This window comes from Plectropomus leopardus, chromosome 4, assembly GCF_026936395.1.
Source record: "Plectropomus leopardus strain MGB_pleo_1.0 chromosome 4, ASM2693639v1, whole genome shotgun sequence".
Taxonomy (NCBI): Eukaryota; Metazoa; Chordata; class Actinopteri; order Perciformes; family Serranidae; genus Plectropomus; species Plectropomus leopardus.
In genome coordinates, this window is record NC_142179.1 from 22,453,341 (window position 1) to 22,478,891 (window position 25,551).

At 39.7% G+C, this 25,551-nt stretch overlaps 1 protein-coding gene across 3 annotated transcripts in view; it reads left to right on the forward strand.

Moving 5' to 3' along the window:
- Positions 1-24,234, forward strand: part of LOC121945058 (DNA repair protein XRCC4-like) — a 30,155-nt gene extending 5,921 nt beyond the window's left edge. For 2 of the 3 annotated variants that reach the window (XM_042489063.2, XM_042489064.2), the window contains 7 exons: positions 906-1,047; positions 1,793-1,995; positions 13,050-13,216; positions 13,727-13,891; positions 15,330-15,430; positions 19,715-19,847; positions 23,503-24,234. In XM_042489063.2, the coding sequence (XP_042344997.1) occupies positions 909-1,047; positions 1,793-1,995; positions 13,050-13,216; positions 13,727-13,891; positions 15,330-15,430; positions 19,715-19,839 (900 nt within the window). In that variant the 5' untranslated portion in view covers positions 906-908 and the 3' untranslated portion in view covers positions 19,840-19,847; positions 23,503-24,234. Of the gene's footprint in view, positions 1-905; positions 1,048-1,792; positions 1,996-13,049; positions 13,217-13,726; positions 13,892-15,329; positions 15,431-19,714; positions 19,848-22,908 lie in introns of all 3 variants that reach the window. The other variant, XM_088076861.1, reaches the window with a different exon arrangement.
- The last annotated feature ends 1,317 nt before the right edge of the window (positions 24,235-25,551 follow it).

The window sequence follows — 25,551 nt, forward strand, 5'->3', positions numbered from 1 at the left end:
TAGGTTGAAAATTACAAGCAGAGATGAATCAACTTCCAACATATTTTTTAAACTAATAATTAAAAATGTTAAAATGCATTCATAATTTTTGAAAACTGTATTATTACTCTGTTGTTCAAATGGCATTTGTTGAAGAAGGCATTATGTTTTGTTTAAAAACTAAAAGTTTAGGACTTGGAACTTATCAGTTTTGACTTGAGACTTGAGCGCCAAGACATGAGACTTATTTGGGACGTGTAAAACAATGACCTGTTCCCACCTCTGATGAAGAGTCCATGCAGCTGCAGAATAATGGTTCATGTTTCGTCCTGACAATGTAAAATGTAGTTTTAATGGTTGTTTCAAAGCTTTGTGAGTTTAAGAAGCATAATCATGTTTGATAAACTCTCAAGTGGATGTTTCCACGCTTTGATATTGTTGTACAAACTAATGAGTTGTAGTTTGGCTGCATGAGGGTAGAATATTCCGACTCTAAGAAATATAAATTGTGTAGATCTTTTGGATAAATGCACACATGCTGACAGCAGACAACATCTGGGCCTTTCAGTAATATTCTTCTATTTATCTCTAACAGTGTTTAATTACCTTGCTGGAGGTCAGGGAGCCCACACTCCCACACAAAAACCTGCCAAATCTCTGTGTGATTCCACTGACTCAGAGACCCCCATTAAAGACACACACAGGGTTGTTTATTATCAAATCCAAGAAGTTAAACAATAAGGGTCATTGATGCAAGTGGGAGATAACCTTACAACATCAAAATGGATAGAGTGGAGGGCTGTCCATGGACCAGTAGGTCCACTGTAATATCCTGAACATGAAGCAATGGGCTTGTTACTGGAAAAATGAATCACATATTGCACTTTATTAAGAGTATATTGATTTTTATCTTTGATTTTCTGCAGGTCATGAGTGGCACAGTCCGACAGATCACTGTAGCTTCTGACCCAGGCACCCCTTACTTCCTGCGAGTGGACTGGGTGGAAGACCTCGGTGCTGGGTTCACATTAGCTCTCGCTGATGGCAGCTCGGCATGGATTGGAGAAGGTAAATATTTCAAATATGCAAACAGTATTAAAACAGCAGTCTCGGGCCATGTTTGTAGTGTTTGAACCCACATTTCTCAGCTCATGTGCCTACAAAGACTTACATATTTTGACTGTTGTCTAAAGTTGGTTGTCACCAAGTCTCCCATTCATGAGACTGTCCAAACTGTGCAGACACCTGGCTGAACCCCACCTCACAATATTGTAACTGTTGGTCCTTTAAGGGACAGCAGTGACCTTGTTTCATCATCCCTCTTCGCTCCTGTGCTGCAGCTTACAGGTGTAGAAATTAAATTATGCTCTACAAGGCTCGTCTTTGTATGTGCAAGTCAGCGTTCAGTGTGTGTGTGTCTGTCGTTACATATGCACGTGAGTGCATTTCCCTGGAAGTACACCTGGAACACAGCTATTCCCTAGTTTTCTATTGCTGTCCATCTGCAGAGTTGACAGGCAGAGATGAGGTTGTGACAGCTATGCGCGGGCTTGTGGGTCGTCAGTGGTTCTGCGTTTGATGTGTTAATTGGGACCCTCGGCCCTGTGTGAGCAGCTGTGCAACAGCTGACGACATTCCCCTCGGTTGCTCTGCATGCTTGCTTTTAAATCTGCTTTTACGTGCATCCATGCATTGCTACATAATTAATGTTTGTAGTTTTGCTCTGCAGTCTGCCATCACTTCTTTGCCCTTCTCTCAACTGTACGACTTTAAAATCTCACAAAAATGAGAAAAATGCCATATTTGTGTTCAGTTTCGGAAGATGAGGTGACAAGGGAGGCCAGTGATATGGGAGCCACAAGGAAAAGATATGTAGAGGATCTCCTTAAAGCGCTAACAGGAGGTGAAGGAGGAAGAGGAGGTGGAAGGAGAGGCGGCGACACGGAGGTGTATTCTTTCCACATCACTCCAGATCACTGTCATCTCTCGTATCGGAAGACCTGTAATGACATCTCGGTGAGCAAAAGCTTTGGCTAGATTTTTATTATTATATCCTGATTGTTGTGAAATCTGCAAGGTTTAGTGAAGTCTATCAAACAAAACACCATTTATTATTTAGGTTTTAAAGTTAATATGATAAATAAACTTCAAATAGACACACAAGCACCCACTCTATGGCTGTATTCATACAACACCATCATTTATTTCAATTGGACTAATGCCTCGGCACAGACGTAATGCCAACACAAAGGGCTCCAGCTAAAATAATGGAGGGTTGTCAGAAAAAAAAAATTGTCTTAGCTTTTGCTTTAAGGCAGTGCAATCAGTCGGTACGTTGCCCTTACAAATATGTACAAGTGCACATTCCTGGTAGACTGCTGTGTTATGTGGAGGCCATATTTCTGGAGACAAAAGATAATTTAAATGTATGTCCCTGTGCTAATGTTTTGCCGTCTGACAAACCGTCAAACTTTAAAATTTATTTTTCTGAATTGTATTTTAGCATCTCATCAGTACCTGATAAATCAGGCTAACAGCAACACCACAAACATTAGCCACATTTCTACCAAATGTTTTTGGTATAGCACGCTTAGAACTGGTGTCTAACGGATATGAACATGTACCTAAATCTAACATCAGTGTAGCGTTTCCACCACAGACAGTGCTCTTACATGTGGTTCCTTCCAGATAGTGATAGCTGTGTCACTACTCCATCCAGCTCTAGCTTTATATCCCTCTTCACAGGCGATGCAGAGAAATGTCTGCACCTCAGTGACTGACCACAAACAGGGTTGCATGTGAACATTTTCAAATTGAAAAAAGAAGTGGCCGTCGTGCTTACTGTCTCTGTAGCAATCATAGGGATATTTGAAACTACCAGGTTTATACATTGAGCCCTTTTAATTCCAAAATGATGATTTTGTCTTGACCATTTAACGGACTGCAATGTTTCTAGCCCCGGCTTTTAGTATCAGATTAGTGCAGTAGGTACCTAAACAGGGGTTTCGGAAAAACATGGCATCATGTAGTGCTTCTAATGTTACCATCCACAATTTTTGACAATGGCTTTACAAATGGCAGAAGGCTGGACTGGAACTGCAGATCTGAAACTGATTTGACTATGGCTCAATAGTTGGATAATAATTTCTCGAATTGGGTACTTTGCATCATTGTTCAGGGACACGTGTAATGTACCATCTAGAAAGTTATTGCAAACTCATAAACTGAAGTGGGTAACATGAAATTGTCGATCTTCTGTTAAGGATCAATTTTAGAAAGTTTAGAAAGTTTCTTAATGATGTAGACCTTTCAGTAGTTCACCCTTAAATTCCACATCTTTTACTTCCCCCTTGTCACTGTTCCCTGAGGATAAATGCATCTAATGACATACAACAAAATAGAAAGGAAGTCTTAATTTTTACAGGGGGCTGTTAAAAAGATAAGGTTTATTGTGTCCCCTACATTAAAGCAGATTTAGAATGGCTCGGTTGCCTTCAGGCCACTATGGAAAAGCCAGACGAATCATTCAGACATCCAATAGCAACAATATACAGCAGTTATCTAACGGCTAAGGCTCATAAACCTTTGGGGAAAGCAGCTTGCTGATGGAAAGTTTCTTCAATAGTAATGTGGAGCCAGCTTGTGTTAATGTAAAGAAACAACAAGAACAACAAAAAAACCAACACATCTCTTTTTTCATTCATGCAGCAGTCACTGACAGACATGTATTACACGCCTTGCTGAGGTGACTCTCACAGTTCTCAGTGAGTGGCAGGTTTGATGGAGTTCAGGTCACGGTGCTTTCAGGGGATTTTGGTGTTATTCTTACACACTGTGAGAGGATGCTGTAGCCTCCAGGGAGAAGGTCACTCGGGGTCCTGGGACCGCTGTGCAGGTAGAGGAGGACAGAGGGAGAAAGCCCGGGGGTTCGGAAAACTGTAGTGAGTGAGACAGTAAAAGCCTGATTTATGGACAGGGCTGTCCCCATCTAACAATGTTAAACAACAGTTGATTAGAGCCTTTTTCCTTTCTTTCTCAAAGTCCCCCTGGCTTTCTTTGTCTGTGGGCCGTGTATACAAGGGTGCCTAAGCGTACATATGTCTGTCTGGACATGTGTCAACATACTGTTGGTTTTAGATGAGGTGGCCAGGCCAGTGGCGTTAAACGTAGTTGACATAACAGTTACTCTTCCTGCATGCGACTTTGTCACATGTACTCATATTTCAGTAACAAAATTATGATATCAAGAATATAAGATAATGGATATTTTAACAACACGTCCTCATTATTGCAATGAATACAAGACAATTGAACATTTTGTCATTGAAAATGACTTTATGATGTTTATACATGTATGTGTGCCTTCCAAGCTGTCTGTAGTCAGTGAGCACCAAAATGCACACACACACACACACACACATTTTTTTTGTATTTTCTGTCAAACTTAAAAACATATACAGGTACACGATTTTCCAAAATGTAGTTTAATTTAACTGTAAATGCAAAATAAATTTCAGATTGATTGACTAGTATACTGCTCTAACATTTGCTATAATTTCCTGCAGCGCACCGAAAGCAACCAATCAGAGCTAAGGAGTCTCTAACACAGCTGTCAATCACTGCTCTTTAACTGTTATCAAACAGCAAAACTAGACAGCACTCATCAAACATGAATTAAGATTCTGTTACTGCATTGCCTATTTCTCACCTCTAATGTTTTCAGAAACACATTTAAGTGCACTGTTTAGCTGTAAAATGAGTTTGTGACTTGGCCACCATGTTGAAAGTAGTTGACCAAAGTATCAAGTGCCACCCACTGGTTGTACAAACTTCCTCATTTTACAGCTTAGAAGAACACTAAAGTATTTGTCTGAGATCATGAGAGGTGACAAAGAGTCACATCGGTTACAAAATCTTGATTAGTATTTGATCAGTGCTGCCCAGCTTAAAAATCTGACCACATTTCATGAGCAGTGATTGACAGCTGCGTTCAAGACTCCTAGGCTCCGACTGGTCGTTTTCCTTCACTTATAGTCAGGCTATTAAAAGTGCCAAAAGGCAACACAGTGGGCAGAGGAATATGAGTTTTGATTATTTATGATGATGTGTCTCATTTAGTACTATTTGAATATAGTTTCAGCAAATATGAAAAAAGTTATTTTTTAATTAAAGGTACCAACTACAGCTTTAATGGAGTAATAGATGATCTGTACAATAATTTGCAGTTCATCTCTGATGCCTTGGTTATTGTAAGTTTTTGTGCCTCAGTGCGCTTAATCAAATCAATGACAGTTTTCCCAAATGCATGTCATCACCAGGGAGAGAACCTCAAGAGAGACAATTAAACAGCAGCCGTCATTTGACTTTTGTATTCCCAAATAAGACCGTTTCTCACATGACATAGATTAACTCCCATTTTTTAAGGTGGAATTAGTTTTTTGTTTTTCTGTGTAGGAAAAAGTTGCTGCCAAAAGGAGCAACTAGACCACACAAAATGATTGACACAGTGGCCCAAATCTGTTTAGCCCCAAGTGTGCTTTTTAAACTGTAATCCTTTCTCACATTGTTACTGACAGTAATCATCACTGTGTGCAGTATGTGTGTGGTAGACACACACACATCTAAGAATCCTGTGGGGCTATTTGCATTTACTACCACTCTTGTCTTAACACCTGCATCTTTTCTTCTTTTTTCCTCTTGCTCGCCCTCGTTTGCCTTTTTTTCCCCCAACATGCCAGAGGTTAAAAAGTGGAACATGTTTTTCCCAGCTGGATAATTTGAGGGTGCAGAAATGACCAAAAACGAGGCAGGTTTCCTTTGGGAATAGAAAAAAAGGAGGCTAAAGACAAAACAGGTGGTGAACTTAACCTGACATTAATATTTTATGAATATGACCCCAGAAGTTGTAATGATTAATGTAATTTGGGTGTTTGTAGTTAAACTGCTACTAAGCAGGTGTTTTACATGGCAAAGTCTGACATTTTCTCCTCCTTAATGTCTGTTTAAGTACCAATCTGTCATTGGTGGAAAAATAAATATTCTAGTCACTGACACTTGCTCATACAGACACTTGATGTTGTCTTAGATGAAGGACTAAACTAATGAAGTAACTGTTTTATATCCATTTAGGCCTGATTGTGGTCATTGATCAAAGTTGATTACACAATAGATACTTTAGTTTTTAGCATTGCATGTTTTATTTGACATCAATCAGTTATTGCATGTGTTGCCTCTCTTTTTGTTTAATAAAAAGTGCGGAATATATTTAAATAGATGACGAAGTGCTGTGATAAGGAGCTTGATGATCAAACAGATGTTTGAGCAGTTATTCGGAGACTTCCTGCCATTTTACAAAAAGTGTCTCTCTCTCAGTGAGCACCACTTAACTCAGTTCTTACTTCAGACAGTTTCGATCCCAGGAGATTGAGACTCTAATTCGTAACAGTCGTGGTAGTTGAAGCCGCAGAAATCTGTGGATGCATGTGACACTGATTGTCGATGTTTTATGTTAGTCAAATAGCACTTGTGTTATAGTTCACTGGGGACTCCAGCTGCACAGCATGACGCCAGTAGTTCATGTTTTGTCATATTCTTATTGGATCATCCCAAATTCTGAAGTGTGAGATGATACAAGATGTGCTCAGACATATTGAGTGTGTTTGCACATTCACAGCATGGGCTTGTTAACATTATTTACAAAAACTAACATTTATAAATTGTGTGCATGATCAACTTAAAGTGTGGCAGTCAGAAACAAAAAAATTCACAGATAAAATGATGAATATGCACCAGATTTTTCATCGTTATTTATCATCTGTACCCTTACGCCAAAGGGCACCCTTTCCTTGTGAAGACTGGTCTTTGTAATCTCATTGGTGATTGTAAACAGTGGCCATGTTTTTGTCGGCACAAATACACACTAAACCAGTGAGCCAGCACTGTGGTGGTTTCTTAAAACAAAAGAATAAAATCCGCTATCATCCATGATTATATGTTTGGCTTTTATGGTTGTAGTTTCTGTTCTGCTTTTAGTGAGTTTGAAATTTATGCCAGATTTTTATCCTTTGAAGTGTGATCCTCCGACACATCTCTCAGGGTTCCCATGGTCTTGGAAAACCTGGAAAAGAAATGGAATTTCCCAGTCTCATTTTCCTAAACCTGGAAAAGTCATTGTTGGTTGGCATCAGTAAAAATCCTGAACGCTTTGGAAAAGTCATGTAATGTAATGAGGAATGTATGTAATGACATTTTTCACAGTAATCTTTCGTGGATAACCCTCCATGTAATGTAACATAACGGAAAATTTACTTTCCATAGCTGCCGACGGAGTGTTGTTCTCGTATGTGTCGATGTGTGACAATATTTTGTTCACCATCTCGTACGTTTGTTCATTTTCTCCCCACGTCCCCTCTCTTCTCATGTATGCCAGCTAACTGAAATTATTTTTGAACAGAGTTTGAAAAACATCTTTATGGGTCCTTTTAAAATGGCAGTTTTGAAATTTTGTCAGTGAAAATGTGTAGGAACCCGAATCTCTCCTGCTGTCGCCACCAGCAAGTTCCACATCACAGTAGTTTCTCTGTTTGAAAGTAAATCTTAATGATGTCAGATATAATCGAAGATACCTAAGTGAAATTAAGTATTTGAACTATTTACCCCCCTCTATCTGCTACCGTGCCCAGTGTTTATGGGAAAATCCATGTTATCAATGACAGACTGAGTGCAGTCGCCCCTCACTTCCTCCTCTTTATCTGGCCTCACGCCTCTGCACGGCAGACGAGGGAGCTGATGGGACAAGCTGATCTCCACTCCATGCCCACATTTCCCATACTGAGCACCCTTGCCCAACCTCAAACAATGTGCCTTTCATCAGGCACACCCACTGACATCCCTGTCCTCCCTGGAAATTTGAAATACAAAAAGAGGAGACATGCTAACAATATGTTTGTCCTCATAAAATATTTATAATATCACTTCAAAAATATTAAGATCTCATTTTCTTTCTTTTTTTGCAAATGAATATACCAACAGTTTAAAGTCTTTGAACTTTAAAGATGTCATCTTACTGTGATACCACTGATCACTTTTTATTGATTGATGGGCGTCATTGTCCTCTGATCTCTGGGTATAAAAGGTGGATTTGTGCTCCAGTGACGTGTTGGACGGCGTGATAAGGAAAGCTTTGTGTTCTCTGTGCCCACAGTGTGTTATGGTATAATTTTCACTGGGACTGTGTTCTTTTGGCTTTGTCCTCCACACCTACGTACCGTCTTCTCCACGGGTTTGACCTTATGGTCTGCCTAGCTGTCTGGAGACGCACTCACAAACAAACAGTAAGACCACACACACATCGGACTGTGTGCAAACGAACAAACTTACTCTGCAACCTGAATCCTGAAGGAATTTAAATTCACATGTTTTGCTAAATCTTTTGTATCCTTTTTGTTGTGTTCCATGCAGTATGTTTCACCTCAAAGAGTAGATTTGTGCCGATTTGCAAGGTCGTGATATGAAATCTCGAAGAGATGAAGGAAGCATTTCATCTCGTTTTAGAGGGCTTCTTCTTTTCTGTTTGTCTTGACTGCATCTATCTTTTGTCATAAATTACCCCAGTCTGTCATATAAAAGCCATACATCTAGTGCTGTTAGAGGCTGAAACAACAATTACAAACAGTTTACTGTTTACTCTTACTCATTTAATTGTTGTTTTAGTTAATCAGTGCAGTAGAAAAATGTGGTAGAGTGGGTCGTGGATCACAGACAAACAGTCTGACCTCCCACACCTTGGCAGAGACTGGCAACAGTGCGCTGACTGACCTTTAACTTTATCTCTGTCTCAAGAGAGAGGCTCGAGAAAATAAAGGGAGATTTTTAGCCTTTTTCTGTCTTTAGACATTCTTATCAATTAAAAAAAACATTACTGGTATGACTCGTCTGTCAAACTAAAGCATGCTGTTGCTTTACATTTCCAGATTTATTTTTTGTTTGGTGCATCCTTCCCCTTTCCGTGCTGCACAGTAAGATAAAGGTAAACCTTTGGTGATCTGGAATTCACATGTTTACTTGCCGAAAGCCTGAAAGTAAAGACGGTGAAATACACATCCTTTGGTTTTTAAAAGGAAGGGGCAGAAAAAATAAACAGCAGCTGCAGTGTCATTTCCAATTTTAATCCAGTAAATACAGGTTGTGCTTTCAGCAGTTTAGATCTCTGTATCAAGTGTCTTAAACTGGTAATACCATGTTAACATGCTGCTCAGGAAGATTTATGGTCTTGAACAGTGTCAGGGGGAAAAACTTTGATGACAAAGTTTGGCATTTGACATTATAATGGAGTGAGGCTTGTGTAGTAAATGTAGGACATTTCAGAATTCCTTAAAGTGTTGAATTATTAGTTTACTCAGTGTGTCAGAGTTGAAGCCTTCACGTTATCCGTCCTCACGTGGCTGATTTATTGCCAAATGGCTTTCTTCTGAAGGCACAGCGAAGATTTAGCGACAGGTAGCAAGAGGAAGAGGAGAAGTCTGAGGAGAAGATCAAAGCTTTTACAGACTTGACACCTCACAAATTGTGCAGTTCCTTATGTGTGCAGGGCTTTACTGAAGGTTTGGTTTTTACATTCAGTGCTTCTGTGTAGTTTTTTTCTAATGAATCTTTTAATGTCTGATGTCATGAACCTAAAAAAATGCTTTAAAAAACCTGAAACAAAGTCCCTAACCGAGTTTAAAGTAAATGGACAATCAAGAATGAGGCTTAACAATCCCGGACTATTGGGTAAAGCCGATGTGTGCATGGTAGTGTGTAAGTTAGTGTTTCCTTGAAGTTTTATCATTCATTATTCAAATTCACAATTGTGATAAAGCCAAACTTCAGCCATTCTTACCGGGCCTCTCCCTGCACCAGTCTCACCATTTCCTTCTAACGGTTGACCATCTTACACAAACATTGAGTCGCTTTGTCGACTTGCTGATGACTTATGAAGGTCGGCGTCACACAAATGTCCTCTAAATCTCTGAGAGGAACCTGCACTGTATCACTGTGACATCCTAATGTTGTTCTACATTTTTATGAGTTCTTGGGAACCTTGTCCTCCTTGGATCCTGGGTGGTCTCCTCTGTGTCTCGATCCCATTATGTTGACTTTTGTTAAATCACTGATTTCCTTGTTTTGATCAGACTGGCAGCACTGAATAAGAATTATATATATATTATATATTAAGAATTATCTCTTAATATATAGGCCCATTGAATTTATTGTGGAATGAAGTCATCATCTTTGGTGATTTTAAATTTAAAAATGAACTTAGGAGCATATGAACCATTGTTAATTTGGTGATAAGTGGTCCATGTTTTGTTTACTCATCATGCTCATAATTCACGCGAGGATGCACACGAGCCCCTGTGCTAATAAAGTGCATTTTTGCAGAGGGCAGAAATGTATCAAAGCTTGGTGGTGTTCAAGCCCCCAAAGGAAAAAAAAGATCCAGGGTTCCCACACTCATGGAAAAGTCATGGAAAAGTTTTGAAATTTTGTCAATGAAAATGTGGGGAAACCCTGAAAATCCCATGTAAACAAGACTAAGGCTAGATCTACAACTAAAATTTCAATTTAAAAAAATCCTTTAAAATGCTGCTGATCCCATTTTAGATTGAACACTTTGGGGTTTTGTTTAAGTCTGGAGAAGTGGAGACTTTTGAAAGTGATGACGCAGACTCTCACATTTGCTTCCCATTTGGTCTGATCAGTTACAACTTGTCAGAGCCAAAACATTATTGCTAAGCCAGCATACCTTTTGTGATTTTATAGTTCCTGTGTTGATACTTTATTACTCTTTTCCTATTGCAATGTCTTCCTCCGGCAATGGATAATGCGTCTGCCTAGTACTGCCTTAGTATTTTGCAATATTTGCACTCGCAATTTGTTCTTTGTCACCTCAGTCGCCTTACACTTGTGTGTTACTTTCAGTAACAATTCCAGCTCTTTGTCACTTTGTTACTTTTTCCATCTTTTTATTATTTTATGTAACTTAGCAGCTAATAACAGAGTAAACAATCTGATCCTGTCACATCAGCACTTACATACCCAGTATACAAGAATAGTCATGTAATGTACATTTTTAGTTGTGTTAATATGGACTTAGATTACTCCTGGAATGAAAACTTATTAGTATGGCTGTAGCCTAAGAGTCTGCAGTTACACTAGTGGCTTTGTAAAACTGTTAATAGGGACAGTAGTACTTTGCACAAAACATTGCAAAAAAGTTTGTTTTGTCAGAGACAAAGTCAGATGGAGGTGTAGAATACATAGTGAAGAAGAAGAAAATGTTATATTTGGGAGGAGGACACTACCAAAGACAAGATAATAGGCTATAGTAGTGAAGCTGTGGGAGCGACATAAAGCGAATGTCCACTCTGCGTGTGCAGGTTCACCAGTGGAGGAGAAAACAGCTGTGTGGCCTGCCAGGACAGCATCGGCCCTGAACAAAAATGACAAGTATTTTATGAGATCTTTTGAAGATGGCGGCTTTATTACAGTGGGTCTGTGACCTTGACACAACCCAGTGAAGATTTAGCACCTCGTCACCTTCTGGTTTCCCAGTGCATCACGAGCTGTACCTCTGTGTGTGCATGAGAGAATCTCCAAGGCAACAGGCAAACAAAGATTGTGCAGGTATAAAATATGTTTTGCATGGCAGCTTTGATGAGCAAACTCGCCTCTAGCTTATGTCCTGTTTAGCCCATTTAAAATTGGAGTGCTAAGGTAGAATTTTGAAAATTTGACACATCAACTAAATGTTCGAAAACATCCGAGTTTTTCAGCCCCTCTCTATGAGCAAGTGTCAAAATGCAAACCAAATGAGGAATGTTTTATTACATCTGAAGTATGTCTGTGATTCCAAAAAGCCAAGAGAAGAAGCAACAGAGAGGAAACTGTGTGCTCACTTGCATAGTTTACTGGTGACCAATGAATTCATCCTGTATTACTCCCAGACAGAAGAAAACACCTCAACATCTTAAAAAATCTATCACATCAAAGAAAATGTGATGTAATGGTTTGTTGCACCTCTATACTGCAGAGCCTCCTGGGATGACGTTAAGGTGCAAATGCTTACTCACTTTTTACTGTAAGCACATTTTGAAGCAGCTTTAGATGACGTTATTCTTTTAATCCACTAATCTGTGCATCAGTTTGTAGTTTTATTGGCAGATATGCTTTTCTCAGGTAACTTTCCACAGCTTCTCCCAGAGGATCACTTGGTGCTCCTGGAGCAGCTGGGAGATGAAGTCTTAAAACCGTCTTGCTGTCTCCTCCCAGAGTCGATGCTTCACATGTGCCATGCACTATCTTAACTGTCACCTGTCATTACAGAGGAAGACCGGTCGAGTATAGAGGTCTCTCTCATAAGATGTTCATGAATAATTAAGCCTGCCAATCTGCAGAGAAAAGGATATTGCTTTAGCCAGGGTTTTCAACAGATTTATTTTTTGTGGCGGCCCGCCATGTTAAAAACATCTGCCACCACATATTTATTTTATAATTTTGGAGCTGGACCATTATTGCATCACACTCTCAGAGCACAGGGAGCACTGTGGGCACAGATGGAGTAGAACATCATACACAGTGAAAATGAAACTTAATCATTAATTACGCTCGGCCTAAAAGATGGCATTAACTCATCTCTGTAGCAGCTGCACCTCGAATTCATCACGCTGATTTAATCAGCTCTGACCGGCTCGCTCAGTTATCCACCTCATGACTCAAACTCCACAAACTGCTGCTGAGGAAAAAAGAAATCATGAAGGGTATTGCCTGTGCTGCATTCACAGACCTGTAAAAAATGTTTGAATTTAGAAAGGGGACAGAGAGTGATGACAAAAAGGGACACACACACACACACACACAAGATAAAAAAGGGGGGATTTTTCTGACCCCCCTGGGTCTCAGCTACTGCCAAATACAGCATTTAATTCTGTGGAAAACACTGCTTATAAATGAATTCTGCTCATACAGCGTGTAGTTTTATTTGATCTTACTTTCATTTCCCTCTTCTTTTTCTACTCTTTTTGCTGCAGGTGCACTTGGGTTCAGTTGAGCTCCAGCCAGCTCCAGATCCTCTAGAGCTGAACCGGGCGATGATTGGCCAGTCCCTAAAGCGCAGTTCAGATTTGGAGTCAAAAAACATCCAGCTGCTGGAGGAGAACTGTAGACTGAAACAGGAGCACAAGAGAATACGTCGAGAGTAAGGATTGGCAGCTTTGTTTTTTGTGCTGATGAACTTATATGTGTGTTTATGAGACAATAAGTGATGGAAAGCAAATGTGAAGTTTGAATGGAAAATACCCTGACAGAATCAAATAATTTTCTTAAGATGTTCAGTGCTGGTATTTGTTTGCTGGTTGTCTTGTTTGCATGCAAGCTCTCTTTGCGTTTTAAGTTGTGCTGCCAGCTGTTTGTATGCACAGCAATCAGCCAGTATGACATCATCACTGGTCGTCCATTTGAGAGTATTAAGGGTTCCACCCAGTGTTGCAAACTGGGCTTGTGATTTCTGGGATCTGACTTCAGAACTTGTATGTCTTTCATTTCAAATATGAACTCTTTTTAATTTTTTGTGTAATTGTTTATCTGCTTGTTTGTTCCAGTTAATGCCAATGAATGGAGTCTTGCCAGAGGTGGACAATGAGGGTGAATTATGTCTGTACCGTATCATTCCTCTTAGCAAATTACCTTAATTAATTTCTCTCACCAGGCTGGAGCAGCAGGTAAAGGATAAGGAGATGTTGGAGGGGGCGCTGTACTCACGTTTTGTCATGGTGTTAAATGAGAAGAAGGCAAAGATCAGAGGCCTGCAGGAGGCTTTCCGACAGCTCCAACAGACTAATGACCAGCAGAGAGATGAGGAGCAGAGACAGAGGTCAGCAGACTGATTTTTCGTGGCTTCAACCAATTCTGTGAAGGTCTGGTGTGACTGGCTAGCTGTGCTACTTTAAAATGCCGGTGAACCTGTGAAACATGTTTAATTTGTGTTTCTCACATATTCTTATTTTTTATACAACTGTAAAAAAAATATATGTGCTCATCACAAGAACCTCTGGGTCTGATGACTTGCCAGGTACTTTTTGCGGCCTTTAAGTATAGACATACAGTTTGTTTTATATTGCATTGGGGATTTATACCATATACTCGCAAGGTGCGGTGTATTTGATTAACAAACATTTCAGACCTTGGGATTTTTAATTACGAAGCATTAACTTAAAAGGAAAAAACTCTTGACTGTTATTATCGCTTAATCTGACGATTATTTTCTCCATTCATTATTTGGAGAAAATTTTAATATCTGACAAAATGCACATCACAATCTCCTAGAGCCCAATGTGATCTCATAAGATGTTTTGTGTTATCCGATCAACGACTTAAAACACAAATATAAAGTTTTTACTATTATGTAATTCAAAATGGTCTTATGGTCCATCTTTATGCTGGTGACCATGGTGATGTCTTCAGTCTTGATAGTAACAGTCATCACAACTTAAATCTTGAAGGGGATCTTCAAGATTTAAGTTGAGGATTTTAACCACTATCATGGCAAAAATTAATTCAGGTATGCAAGAACTTGGCAAAAGATACATAGTAGTTAATATTGCTCTGGGTTTCATTAGTATTTTTAATGTGATGTCTTGTTTTGTCTGACCAACAGCCTAAAACACAAAAATATTCAATTTACTCGAATGCAAGCCAAGAAAAAGCAGCCAATTCTCACATTTAAGAAGCCGGAAACTTCAAATTATTGCAATGTTTCGGAACACTGACATAAATCAATTATAAAAAAATAATTGAAATTAATGCTGGAGAAATTAATTAATTAATTTTCAGTCGATCAACTAATTGTTGCAGCCTTTGTTTTCTTGTAGGTACGCAATACTTGAGAATTTTGTATAAGTAGTAAATGAACATATTCAGGTCATTGCTTCAGCTGCACATTCGCATTAAGTTTCCAAGCAGATCAGAGCACACTGCTGTTTGATCTGTGTTTGCCACACCTTTGGCGTTAGCAGAACACAGACGGCGGCTAATTTTTTTCTTTACTGCAGGCCACAGTGAGTGTATGGGTGAAGGATTGTCCTCATACAGTAATCGCTGCTTATGTGTCTGCCTTTGCCAACGTCCCTTATGGTCAGTTATATACAATATTGAAAGATAATTATCCCAAAGGTTTTGCCAGCATCGTAAAATTAGATGGGGTATTTTTTAGAGCATATTTGGGCATTAACTTAATTTTTCTTTTCCGTTTTTCTGTGCTCTTCCTTGCACACACTGATTGTTCAAATAAAAACATTTTTTATTTCCCTTAGTGACAATGCCACAACACATAGTGAAGAGGACAGTCAGGAAAGAAGAGAGGAGACAGTTCAGAGTGTCCATCCATCTCAGGAGCCAACAATTCTCATCACAGGTATGTGTGTATTTGTAGTGGTAAGTGTTTTGCTTTCAGAGGCAAAACTGTGCCAAAGCCAATTAAATAAGCCATTCTCTGCCAACTCAAAATAAATAATCAGTTATTGCAAATGAATTATGCAAAAAAGAAAAAAAATCTGTTGTTTTCATCTTTGCCTGCGTCAGAATATGTTGCAACAGCAATATCAATGATAATAACCAGACTGAAACATCTCCTTGTCCCTCAATTACTCAGAAAGAAAAAACAAAGGCTTTTCTCTCTAGGGGTAAGGCAGAGCCTAACCAATGCAATTCAGAGCATGATGACAATTGGCAGTTAGCCTTGTATTTTTGAGTACACATGCACAAATGTGAGATGTTAGAACCTGAAGTGTCACTTGGTTTCAGGTGGATTATTATTATAATGCTGCACATCTAAGTGTTAATGCAGAGCAACCAGGCAACATGTGAGTCAGTTAGAGGGGGTAGAAGATGGGCCAAAAAAGCTAAATACACTGTAGGATGTTTCAGAAAGTAATTTAAAAAGACAGTGCACTCCAAAATCAAATACATATTTTTCCTCTTAGCTGTAGTGCTGTTCATCCATGTAGATTGTTTTGGTGTGAGTTGCCAAGTGTTGGAGAGTGCTTGCTCTTGAATATAATGGAACTTGGCTTTTTATGCTTAAAGCACCATAAAATGCCTTTGAAAAACTCAACAGTAATGTTTCCTTCTGTAAATCATGACCCAGTTACTTAAGATAATCCACAGGCCTTATTTTGAGCAGTTTCATGTAGGAACTATTTTCTATCTACCAAACTACACCAGCCAACGGGCTAAGGGTAGCAAGCATCATAGCTGAGAGACCAGTGCTTGTGACAACATGAGGTGTAAACATTAATAGCATCGTCCTTGGCTGAGCTGTAATGTTAGCTAGTCCAGAGGTGCAAGGTGAGCTAGCGATGAATGCAAGTATCCTTCTGTGTAGTGACGGGGTTGGCAGGTGTATTTCTGTAGAAAGAAAATAGTTGCTGAATGAAACTGCTCACAACAAAGTCTGTGGATTATCATGAGTAATCGGGTCATGATTTTTTGAAAGAGACATTGCTGTTGAGTTTTTTGAATGTATTTTTTGTATAGTGCCATTTAGTTCCATTATATTAGAGAGAAGGCAGAGATCTCTACGGACAATATCTCCATCATTCGACACCTCACACCAAACCAGTCTAGATTGATAAAAAGCACTCCAGGTTTAAGGGGGACAATTGTATTTTCTATTTGGGAGTGAACTGTAACTTTGGAGCCCTCCAAGGCTTCATCATTTCGCACTTTGGTCGGCATAATATGAATTTACTGTTAGAATGACACATCAACAACACTTTGTGCTCCACTGATTCACTTAACATACAAAAAAGGAGGGTGCAGGGTGTGCAGGCTATAACTATGGCAAATTTTCGCCCATTCCTGGTACTCCATCTTATGTCATAGGCCATGATGTGACTCAGTCCTGATGCAGAGTCTTAAGTAAAACTCTTGAGTTTTAGCTTTCCTTGAACTGATTTTACTGTCTAATAAACTTGACAGTTGAGTGTAATTGATTATGTAAGCAGGGGGTTTTAATGTAAACTTAAAAGCACACACAAGCAGAGAATATACCCTGGGGTAGCCAGGTTCTGAGAAACACTTGTCAGTGAGTCATAAACCCACCCAGCAAAGTCTGCTGTGATTGCTTCAGCACGGCCAGCAGCGAGGTGGTCTTCCTTTTCCTGCATCATGCAGAGCCAGCATGACGTCACATTTGCTGAGTCATACCCCCCTGTACTACAAGTTGCAATCTGCTGGGATAACCTGCTGACCGCTTTCTCAATGGATGTTTGTGTTCAGAGCCAAATTTAAGCCCCTCCAGTTGCAAGACACATAGATGCTGTGGCAACTTCAGTAGGTTTTGTTGTTTGGCTCTAAATTTCTACACTTTCTCACACACACACATGTACACACACCCATCCTTCAGTGAAGATGGATGGAGGTTGTAGATTGCGCAGTTTGGGTTTTGGCTCATGCATTTTGTTGTTTGCAGTCCAGAAGTGTTTTACAAAGCTTTTTTGTGTTTTTAGCCAGTACTTATCTCTCACCTTTATGCCTTTATGAATTTGCCCCCATATTCTCTTCACATCCAGAGCTTTTTAACATTATGGGTGTGTTTCCCAAACTTGTTGTAGTATTTACACTAATCCAGCTGTCCAACAAATCCATCTCTGGGCGTTTCTCTCTTGGCCATCACTTAGTGGAAACAAGCCATAAATTCAGTGGCTGTTACAATATGTTAATTGCTACCTAATGTATTGTTATTCCTTCTTGTTTATATTGCACAGTCTTAGTCTGGTAACCACGGTAACCAATAAATTTATAGCCACCTTCACAAGGACCTGAGGAAATGAAACATACAGTTGAGACACAACTCTTTGTGTTTACATAAAACCTAAACACATATCGTAAGTAGATTCAGTTAACGCTGGTGAATTTGAGACCTCACTGGCATGTGTTGTGTTCAGCTCGAGTCCCCACCCATTTAGCTGTTGCAAAGTTTGACCCAGATCCCAAACTGTGTGCACAAAAGCAAAATGGTATTTCATTTGCATTTAGAAATCTTCCTATACTTAACTGACACAGTGGGCTACTCAATTCCCCCTTGACATGCTTGGCCCCAGTTAACCCCTCGTGCCTGGGGGTGTGTTTTCATATTGCCAAGGCCTGATAAGAAGGAGTAATGACAGAGTAGAACTGGAGACAAAAGAAGAAACTCTCACTTTGACCTGTCCCCTCCAGTTTAGCATCTGATGGTAACACAGGAAGCATATCACTCAAAATGGGCTGACTTGAGATGAAAGAGATAGAGGTAAGCAGAGGAGTGAAAGGAGAGAAGGGAAGCAGTGTGACTTAAGGGAAGAACGGGTGTCTGAAAGGGAAGAAAAAAGTGGATAAAAACAATAGAAGGGGCCTTTTTAGACTGTCAGATGGACTGCAACATCAGACTTGACTTGTTCCTTATTTATTTTACTATAAAAAATCAACAGAAGGAAGCTTTGATTTCACTGTCTGCATTTAAAGTTTTATCTCCTAATCAGAAAGTAATTGAGCTTTTAAGCATTTCTTTTTATCTAACACAACTGCTCAATCTGTCGATCTTTAATCTGAATAGGCTAGTGGCAGTGTGAAAGGGCAGACAGGTGTGTTTGTGGGTCTGTCCGTATATAAATGATTGTATTCGAGTGTGATGGGGCTTGCAGGGAATGCCAGATCTCTATTCCTGATAGGCACTTTAGGTGTGGAGATGTCGAGGGTTAACAGAGGTTATCTGAGGCAGTATGCCCCGAGACTGCCACAGATGTGCCACAAATGACACTAATGGAGCTTTGGTTTAAGCAATGAAGATGGAGAATTTGGGCTTTGGTAATGAGACCAAAAATTCCAAAAATGTAGAGCGAGACAAGACATCAGCATGCAGACACTTTGGGGCATTTGTCTCCAGGGGGTGCTTAACGTGACTCGGGACAGACTCAGCAAGACATCTCTCAGTTCTCCAGCATAGCATCACACCTTTCAGTATAAATAAAGGCAATCATTTTGAAGGATTGTGTTTTGCAGTCAGTCGGCACTTTATTAATTTCAAACATGTAATGTCTAATGTGCATTGCGATTCAGTGAGTCAGTGCCACATAAAATAATTTGTTTTCTGTGCCCTCAGTTTAGCTGCTTTTGATCTTATCGTGGATACATTTTAGATGTAGATAAATACTCATACATAATAGGGTTTGATTCTGAGACTGTGCCTGACAAAGTGCTGTGAAACAGAAGCACAAAAGTGAAGGAACAGCATAGAAGCTCCAAAAAAATTACATTTCCAGACAAGGCTGCATAATTAATGGAAATATTAATACCATTTACACTAAAATTACAAGGCATATGGCAGTCACAAGATCTGTCAAAATAATCACTATATAACTTTACTGGATATTATGCAGCCCTAATATCAGATTTCTATTTATAAGATTTCTATTTATTTATAATTTATTTATCGTGATTTCCTAAAAAAGAAAGAAAATTTAATCCAAAAACTGAAAACAGAATACCTAAATCTACAAAGGAGTATCCTAATAGACAGTTATTTTTGGTCCAGTTCTATAAGAAATGTAATCAACATAACGGTGCAGTAAGACCTTCAGTATCAGTGGTGGTTTTCTGATCAGTTCTATTTTTGTGTGTGCCTCTGTGTTTGTATGTCTGCTGTTTATATGGTATGCAGGACATAACCTGGCGAGCCAGGGCATCTCTTTGGACCGGACTTTTTCAGATGAGGAAGATGAACAACCAAGGCGGAAGCGTAGATTTCTTGACACCCAAAGCCCAGAACTTTCTGAGCAGGAGTGAAACAGCAGGTTAGTCAGATAAAAGATGCAAACACTGCATCAGCGTGTGCGGTATCATAGTTGTTCTTGCCACTGTTCCCTTTAAATAACAGTAACATTTTTTTAGTTGATTAAACTGTTTTGTGGAGCCTCTTTTCATATACAGTAGCAGTACAAGAACAAAACAATATTATATGTTACAGACTTTCAAGTAGCTCGTATTGAGATAGTGTCAACATGAAACAAAATCTCTTCAGTCTTCTTTGAGTTAAAGGGTAAGCTGTTCCATGTGGCCTCAAACCAGAGTCTAACAACGATGCAAGGAAATCATTTCAAGCCTCTTTTTATGGCCCTGTGAAACATCTCTCTCTTTTCCTCCCGAATTATCATTTTTCTTATTTTCTGCAGTCAAACTTCTGAAAAACCACCGCAGTAATTGATGTGGGGCGCCCTACGAATTTTTATCCCCTATTCCTTCCTCTCCTCCCATTAAAGGGGGTTGAATCATCATTTTGTCGTTATCATTGATGTTACAGAAAAGCCCACACATGCACACTTCCCAGCATCCGACAGTTTCAACTGTTGCACATTTCTACATAATTATCAGGTTTTATGTATCGAGCATTAGTTGCATTACTCATTTGTGAAATAAAGTACTCCTCCTTTTGCTTCTGACCACAGAACTGGTCATAGATACTGAAGTGTATTTAACTTCTCTCCTAATAAATAGGATAGGTTAAATGCAAAAATGTACTTAGCAAAAAAAAAAAAAGAAACAAAAGTAATTTTTATGTTCTTTTTATGGCATTTCATGTCTTAAACTCCTCTGATTTTCCCTTGGGATTGCGAGTAGAATTTAGAGTACATTTCTGTGGGTGTGAACATCTCAACAACATGACTTTTAAAAAGATGGACTTACTGGTGGGTCTGACAGAGTTTAAGATATTAATCAGCTTTTGTTAATGTTTGGATTATCAGAGGTGTCTCGTGAACATCCGGCTCATACATACAATGTTGTGAGGTCTTTCCACATTCAACAGCTGCATGATTTCTCATACTGACGCACTGCAATAGAATGATCAGAGCTTCTTGGACTGCAGATATGATCAGTCTAACATTGCATTGTGCTTGTGCTTGAACAGTATGCTTCAGTTGCTAAAAACATTTAAAAGCAACACTTACTACTTACACTTACTTACTGTATATTCAGAAAATCCACAAATAAGTATTTTTAACACAACAGTGACTTATCCAGATTCTGTGGTTGAATTTGGATAATAATGTGATCACCTCTCCTATATTTGCTTAAGTGTTACTTCTTTGGAAGAAGTACACAGAATGTACTTATTTTTTGCATGCAACATTAATATAGCAGCAAACAACTATTTGTTATGCAAAGATATAGTGGAGTTATGGCGTCCTGAGCTGAGAATGAAGTCACGCTCCCTCTGTGTGTGTTGTAATCCGAGCTTCTCTGTTTGTTTTGGTGGTAGCCGGGCCAGCTGTGTGTGCATGCTAGTGCATGTGAGTGCATGTGAGTGCATGTGAGTCCCTGTGGATGTGTCCAACTGGCTAGCTGATTGCCGCCTCTCTGCATTGCACTTATACAGCAGTAACTGCTAATGACATACTAACCCAAGGTGGTGGAACAGCGTTGTCGCCATGTGGCAACCTCTGAGGTTGAAAAATTAAGCCATGCTGAACTGCCAAAAACTGCAGTTATTTGAATGGCTACCTGAGGCCCTTTTCAGAAGAAAGAAAGTCCCCATACATGCTTAACTGCCCAACTTTACAACAGAAATAAACATATTTACAGCATGACACAAAAAAAGCCGTTTTGGACTGAATATCTAATTTCCACCTTCATGACAGATATATGGAGGATACATTTTTACACAACTCACCCTTTTCATTTAATTAAGGCTTAAAATTACTTATATTTAATGGCGGGGCCAGTAAAGGACAAGCTGTCTGTGAGGCGTCACCACAGTGTATGAGTCAGATCCACCCACCCGTGACATCGCCCACCCTTTGGTTCCTCCTCCCACGTCAGCACTGTTAGCTCTGTCAGCACTGTTGCTTTTGTTAACATTGTTGACACTGTTTGTGTCATCAGCTGCTAGCCGCCTCAGCTAGTCAGCTCTGCCGCCTCCATTTGAGAGCCAAGTGCAGGAACTCCTGGCTGAAGATTTGAGTCGTAAACATGCTCTGAATGTGGCATACAGCTCCTTTAAATCTAAAACCCCATAACATCCTCCCACAGCTTAGATTTGGGTGTTGGCTGGCAAATAAACAAAACAGAAAATTACTGCAGTGTGTAGTGTCGCTTGGTCCAACAAACCACTGACAGCAGTTTTAGTTCAGTGAAAAGATGCACTTCTTCTTCTTCTTCTTCTTCTTCTTGTCCTCATTTGCACCCCCGCCTCTGCATTCGATCAGATTTGCATTTTACGCACACCTCTTATTTCATGAGCTTCTTTGGCAAAATACACTGTAATATTACAAGCCTTGGTTTATATCAAGATATTGAACTGTATTTCCCACAGTGCCTCTCCATATTAAGGGGTGAAATTTTTAATTTGAAATGTGATATTTGTTTTATTAGTGAGAATTATAAACAACCTCTAACTTTTCACTCTCAATACTCCCTGCTCCCCTTTGTCTTTGCGTCTCTTTCTCCCTGTCTTGTCTCCACCCTCCTCATCAATGAATAGATGACATCCAGGAGTCATCATCAACATGATTAAAGCCCTAAATCTAAGGCTTTTCTAATGAACAGGTTTTCTTGATCCCTTTCCAGTTGTGTGGCAAGCTACTTTCGGCCAGTCACCCCTCACCTCAATACACACTACCAAAACAGTGACAACCAGGCAACAGTGTCCTGGAGGTGTCCCCAAATTTGATGCCAGATTTTGTCCCAGATTGAGAAAGCAATTCTCAGAAAGCCAGAGCATATCACTGCCATCTGGTTTCCTTTAACTGTGACAATTACCTGCCACAGCTCTCAGGAGAGACTTGCCGCCTGTCTCTCGTCTTCAATAAATCAAAAGACGAAACACTTAATGACGCTATCTTTTCCCACACGCTCCAGACTGTATGTTCCATTCGGAGCTGCCGTCAAGACTTTGCCTTGACGTGTTAGCGGCCATGTGATAACAGGCACTTAACGCCCTCCAGTGCTTCCTCAGGAACTGCTGGTGATGCTAATGACTTGGAGGACATGGTACAGAAACTGGACCAGGAGTATGGAAGCAATTTCTCAAAACTTGACGTCGCCCTGAGCTTGTATTTGCCTGCCAGGCCCCTCGGCCTTGGCTCTGTGTGAGACCAGAGAAAGAGTAACAACTACTGAGGGACAACGGGCTACACCCAGAAAACAGGGTGTCACCAACAACGAACCGAAGCTGCTTTGTTGCTGCTTATTCATCATGTCTTGCTGATGTTTTCCTCCCTCTTTTCATCATGAAAATACACTATGCGCCATCTCTTTCATTTCCACTTTCTAAGCTAGCATTTTGCGAACAATAATTTGACCTCCCCCTCGTTTCTCCTTTTCATCTGCCCTTTTATTCCATAGATGTTCTGTGGCTCAAACTACCTGAGGGGTGTTTTTGCAGAAGGTTAATAGGGTTATGTTGTCACTTTGTCTTCACCTCCTCACCTCTTCTTTTACCTCTGCTACCAGCTTTAGGTCCTGAGGTCATCACAGTGTGTCTTCACACTGACAGTAATGAACTTATTGAGACCTATTCAGGGTCCATATCTGACCATTCTACCTTTGACATCTGGAACTTCCTGCCGTCTTTTATGATTGTGATGATACCGAAATGTCAGCTGAAGACCACGGGTGGCCGCCAGGATAATCCCACAACACGCGCTTGCTGCTTTAGTAATCCCCACAGGAATGTTACACCCTCTCCTCCATACATCCCATAAATAAGGCATTTTACATAGGGAAAGGCCCGATCAGTATATAAGGATAATTTACAGATGAATGCATGACAATGTGCAATGGAGGATGAGACAACGTTTGAAAGATTAGGCAACTATACTGAATATTTCAGTCAGTGGATTCATTTAGAATATTATGATAACGTGCTTAGTTATTGAATGCAAAATGTTCTTGAACAGGCCTGTTTGTGTTGATTCCATGTTTTTATTTTGACATTTTGCTCTTTTTTTTAAGACAATTAGTTGATTCAAGAATACATATTTTTATTTGATTTAAGATGTAACAAATGTCCACTTGGAGATGTATTTTTAATTCATTAAGAAGAGAGTAATTAATTAAATTTAAATTTTAATATTGTAAAAAAAGTGATCAAATTAAATTTTGGGATAAATATCTGCTGTGAAATGTCTCACATGACATGGCTTGTTAATGGCAACCTGATTTAAATAAAGATTTTACTCTGCAGTGTTTTTTCCTTTTCAGTGTTTTTCAAATCATACATAATTTCCCAAGAGACAAACATCACGCAGCTTTGAGGATCATCCATTTTGTGAGTAAAATTTATTGGATAATTTAAAAAGAAGTGTCATTTAACATTTTACATGCGTCAAGTTGTTGTCATGAGCGGTTTTATATAGTGAAAAGACGAAATACACAAAATTCAGTGCAAATCAGCATGATGAAGACTTTTTAATGATATTTGCTAAGTAAAGATATAGTGAAGTAATGGTGTCCAAAGCAGAGAATGAAGACAGGCTTCCCCTGTGTGTGTTGTAATCCGAGCCTCTCTGTCCTTTGTTGTAGTAGACGGTGTTTATTCTGGGTTTTCCACACATTCATTTATTTGTGGCAGCCGACCACGATCAAAACATCTGCTGACATGAATAGATTTTCTATTTTTGGAGCTGGATCATTCATTTGTAGCGCTGTTGAAATACTTATATTGTTTGGTTATGCATTGCACCTCTTAGAGCACAGAGCATACTCTGGGCACAGATGGAGCAGTAGAAGCTGGGTCTAAAAGATTTCATTAATTTGCAGCAGCTGCTCCTGTCATCCATTGATCTGATCAGCTCTGAACGGATCGACAGATTTAATTATCTACAGGCTCCGCCTGTGCTGCATTCATTTAAAAGAAAGACGAAAGTTTGCTCTTGCTGCCTCTTCATCCCTCGTAAGCCACTGCCAACTGCCGCTGTCTCTCTGCACTGCGCTTAAATGGCACTTACTGCTGTTAATGGGATGGCTTTGTTGTATAGATGTAGTGCCAACCCTCCAGTCCCCCCAGGTTAACTATGCTCTGTTGGCACTGTTGCCATTGTTAGCACTGTTATCGTGTTAGCACTGTTAGCTGCTAGCCGCCATCTCTGCCACCTCCATGTTGAGCCCCATACTGTGAATCATGCTCTGAAGTTGCATACAGCACCTTGAAAGCATCCAATTAATTAACATAGTGATTAGGAGAATCGACAGGCTATTATGCAACACATTCAACAGTCTATTGTGTTGGAGCCATAAAACAGTTGCACTTAAATTTCCAATCGCATAAGACTTTAGGGATGAACTTGCTTTGTTTTGGCTTGTCGCACTCAGTTTAATCAAAGTGCAACCAGTCAACAATCAAAAGTTGGTAAATGTAAGTGTTTTTTCCACATTTGATAGCATTTTGGAACAAAACCATAAAATGATAACAATATTGCCCTCTAGCAAGGGCACTCTACATGAACAGGGCTATACAGCAGCCCATACAGCTGAAAGGGTTAACTGTGTTTGTGAGAGAGC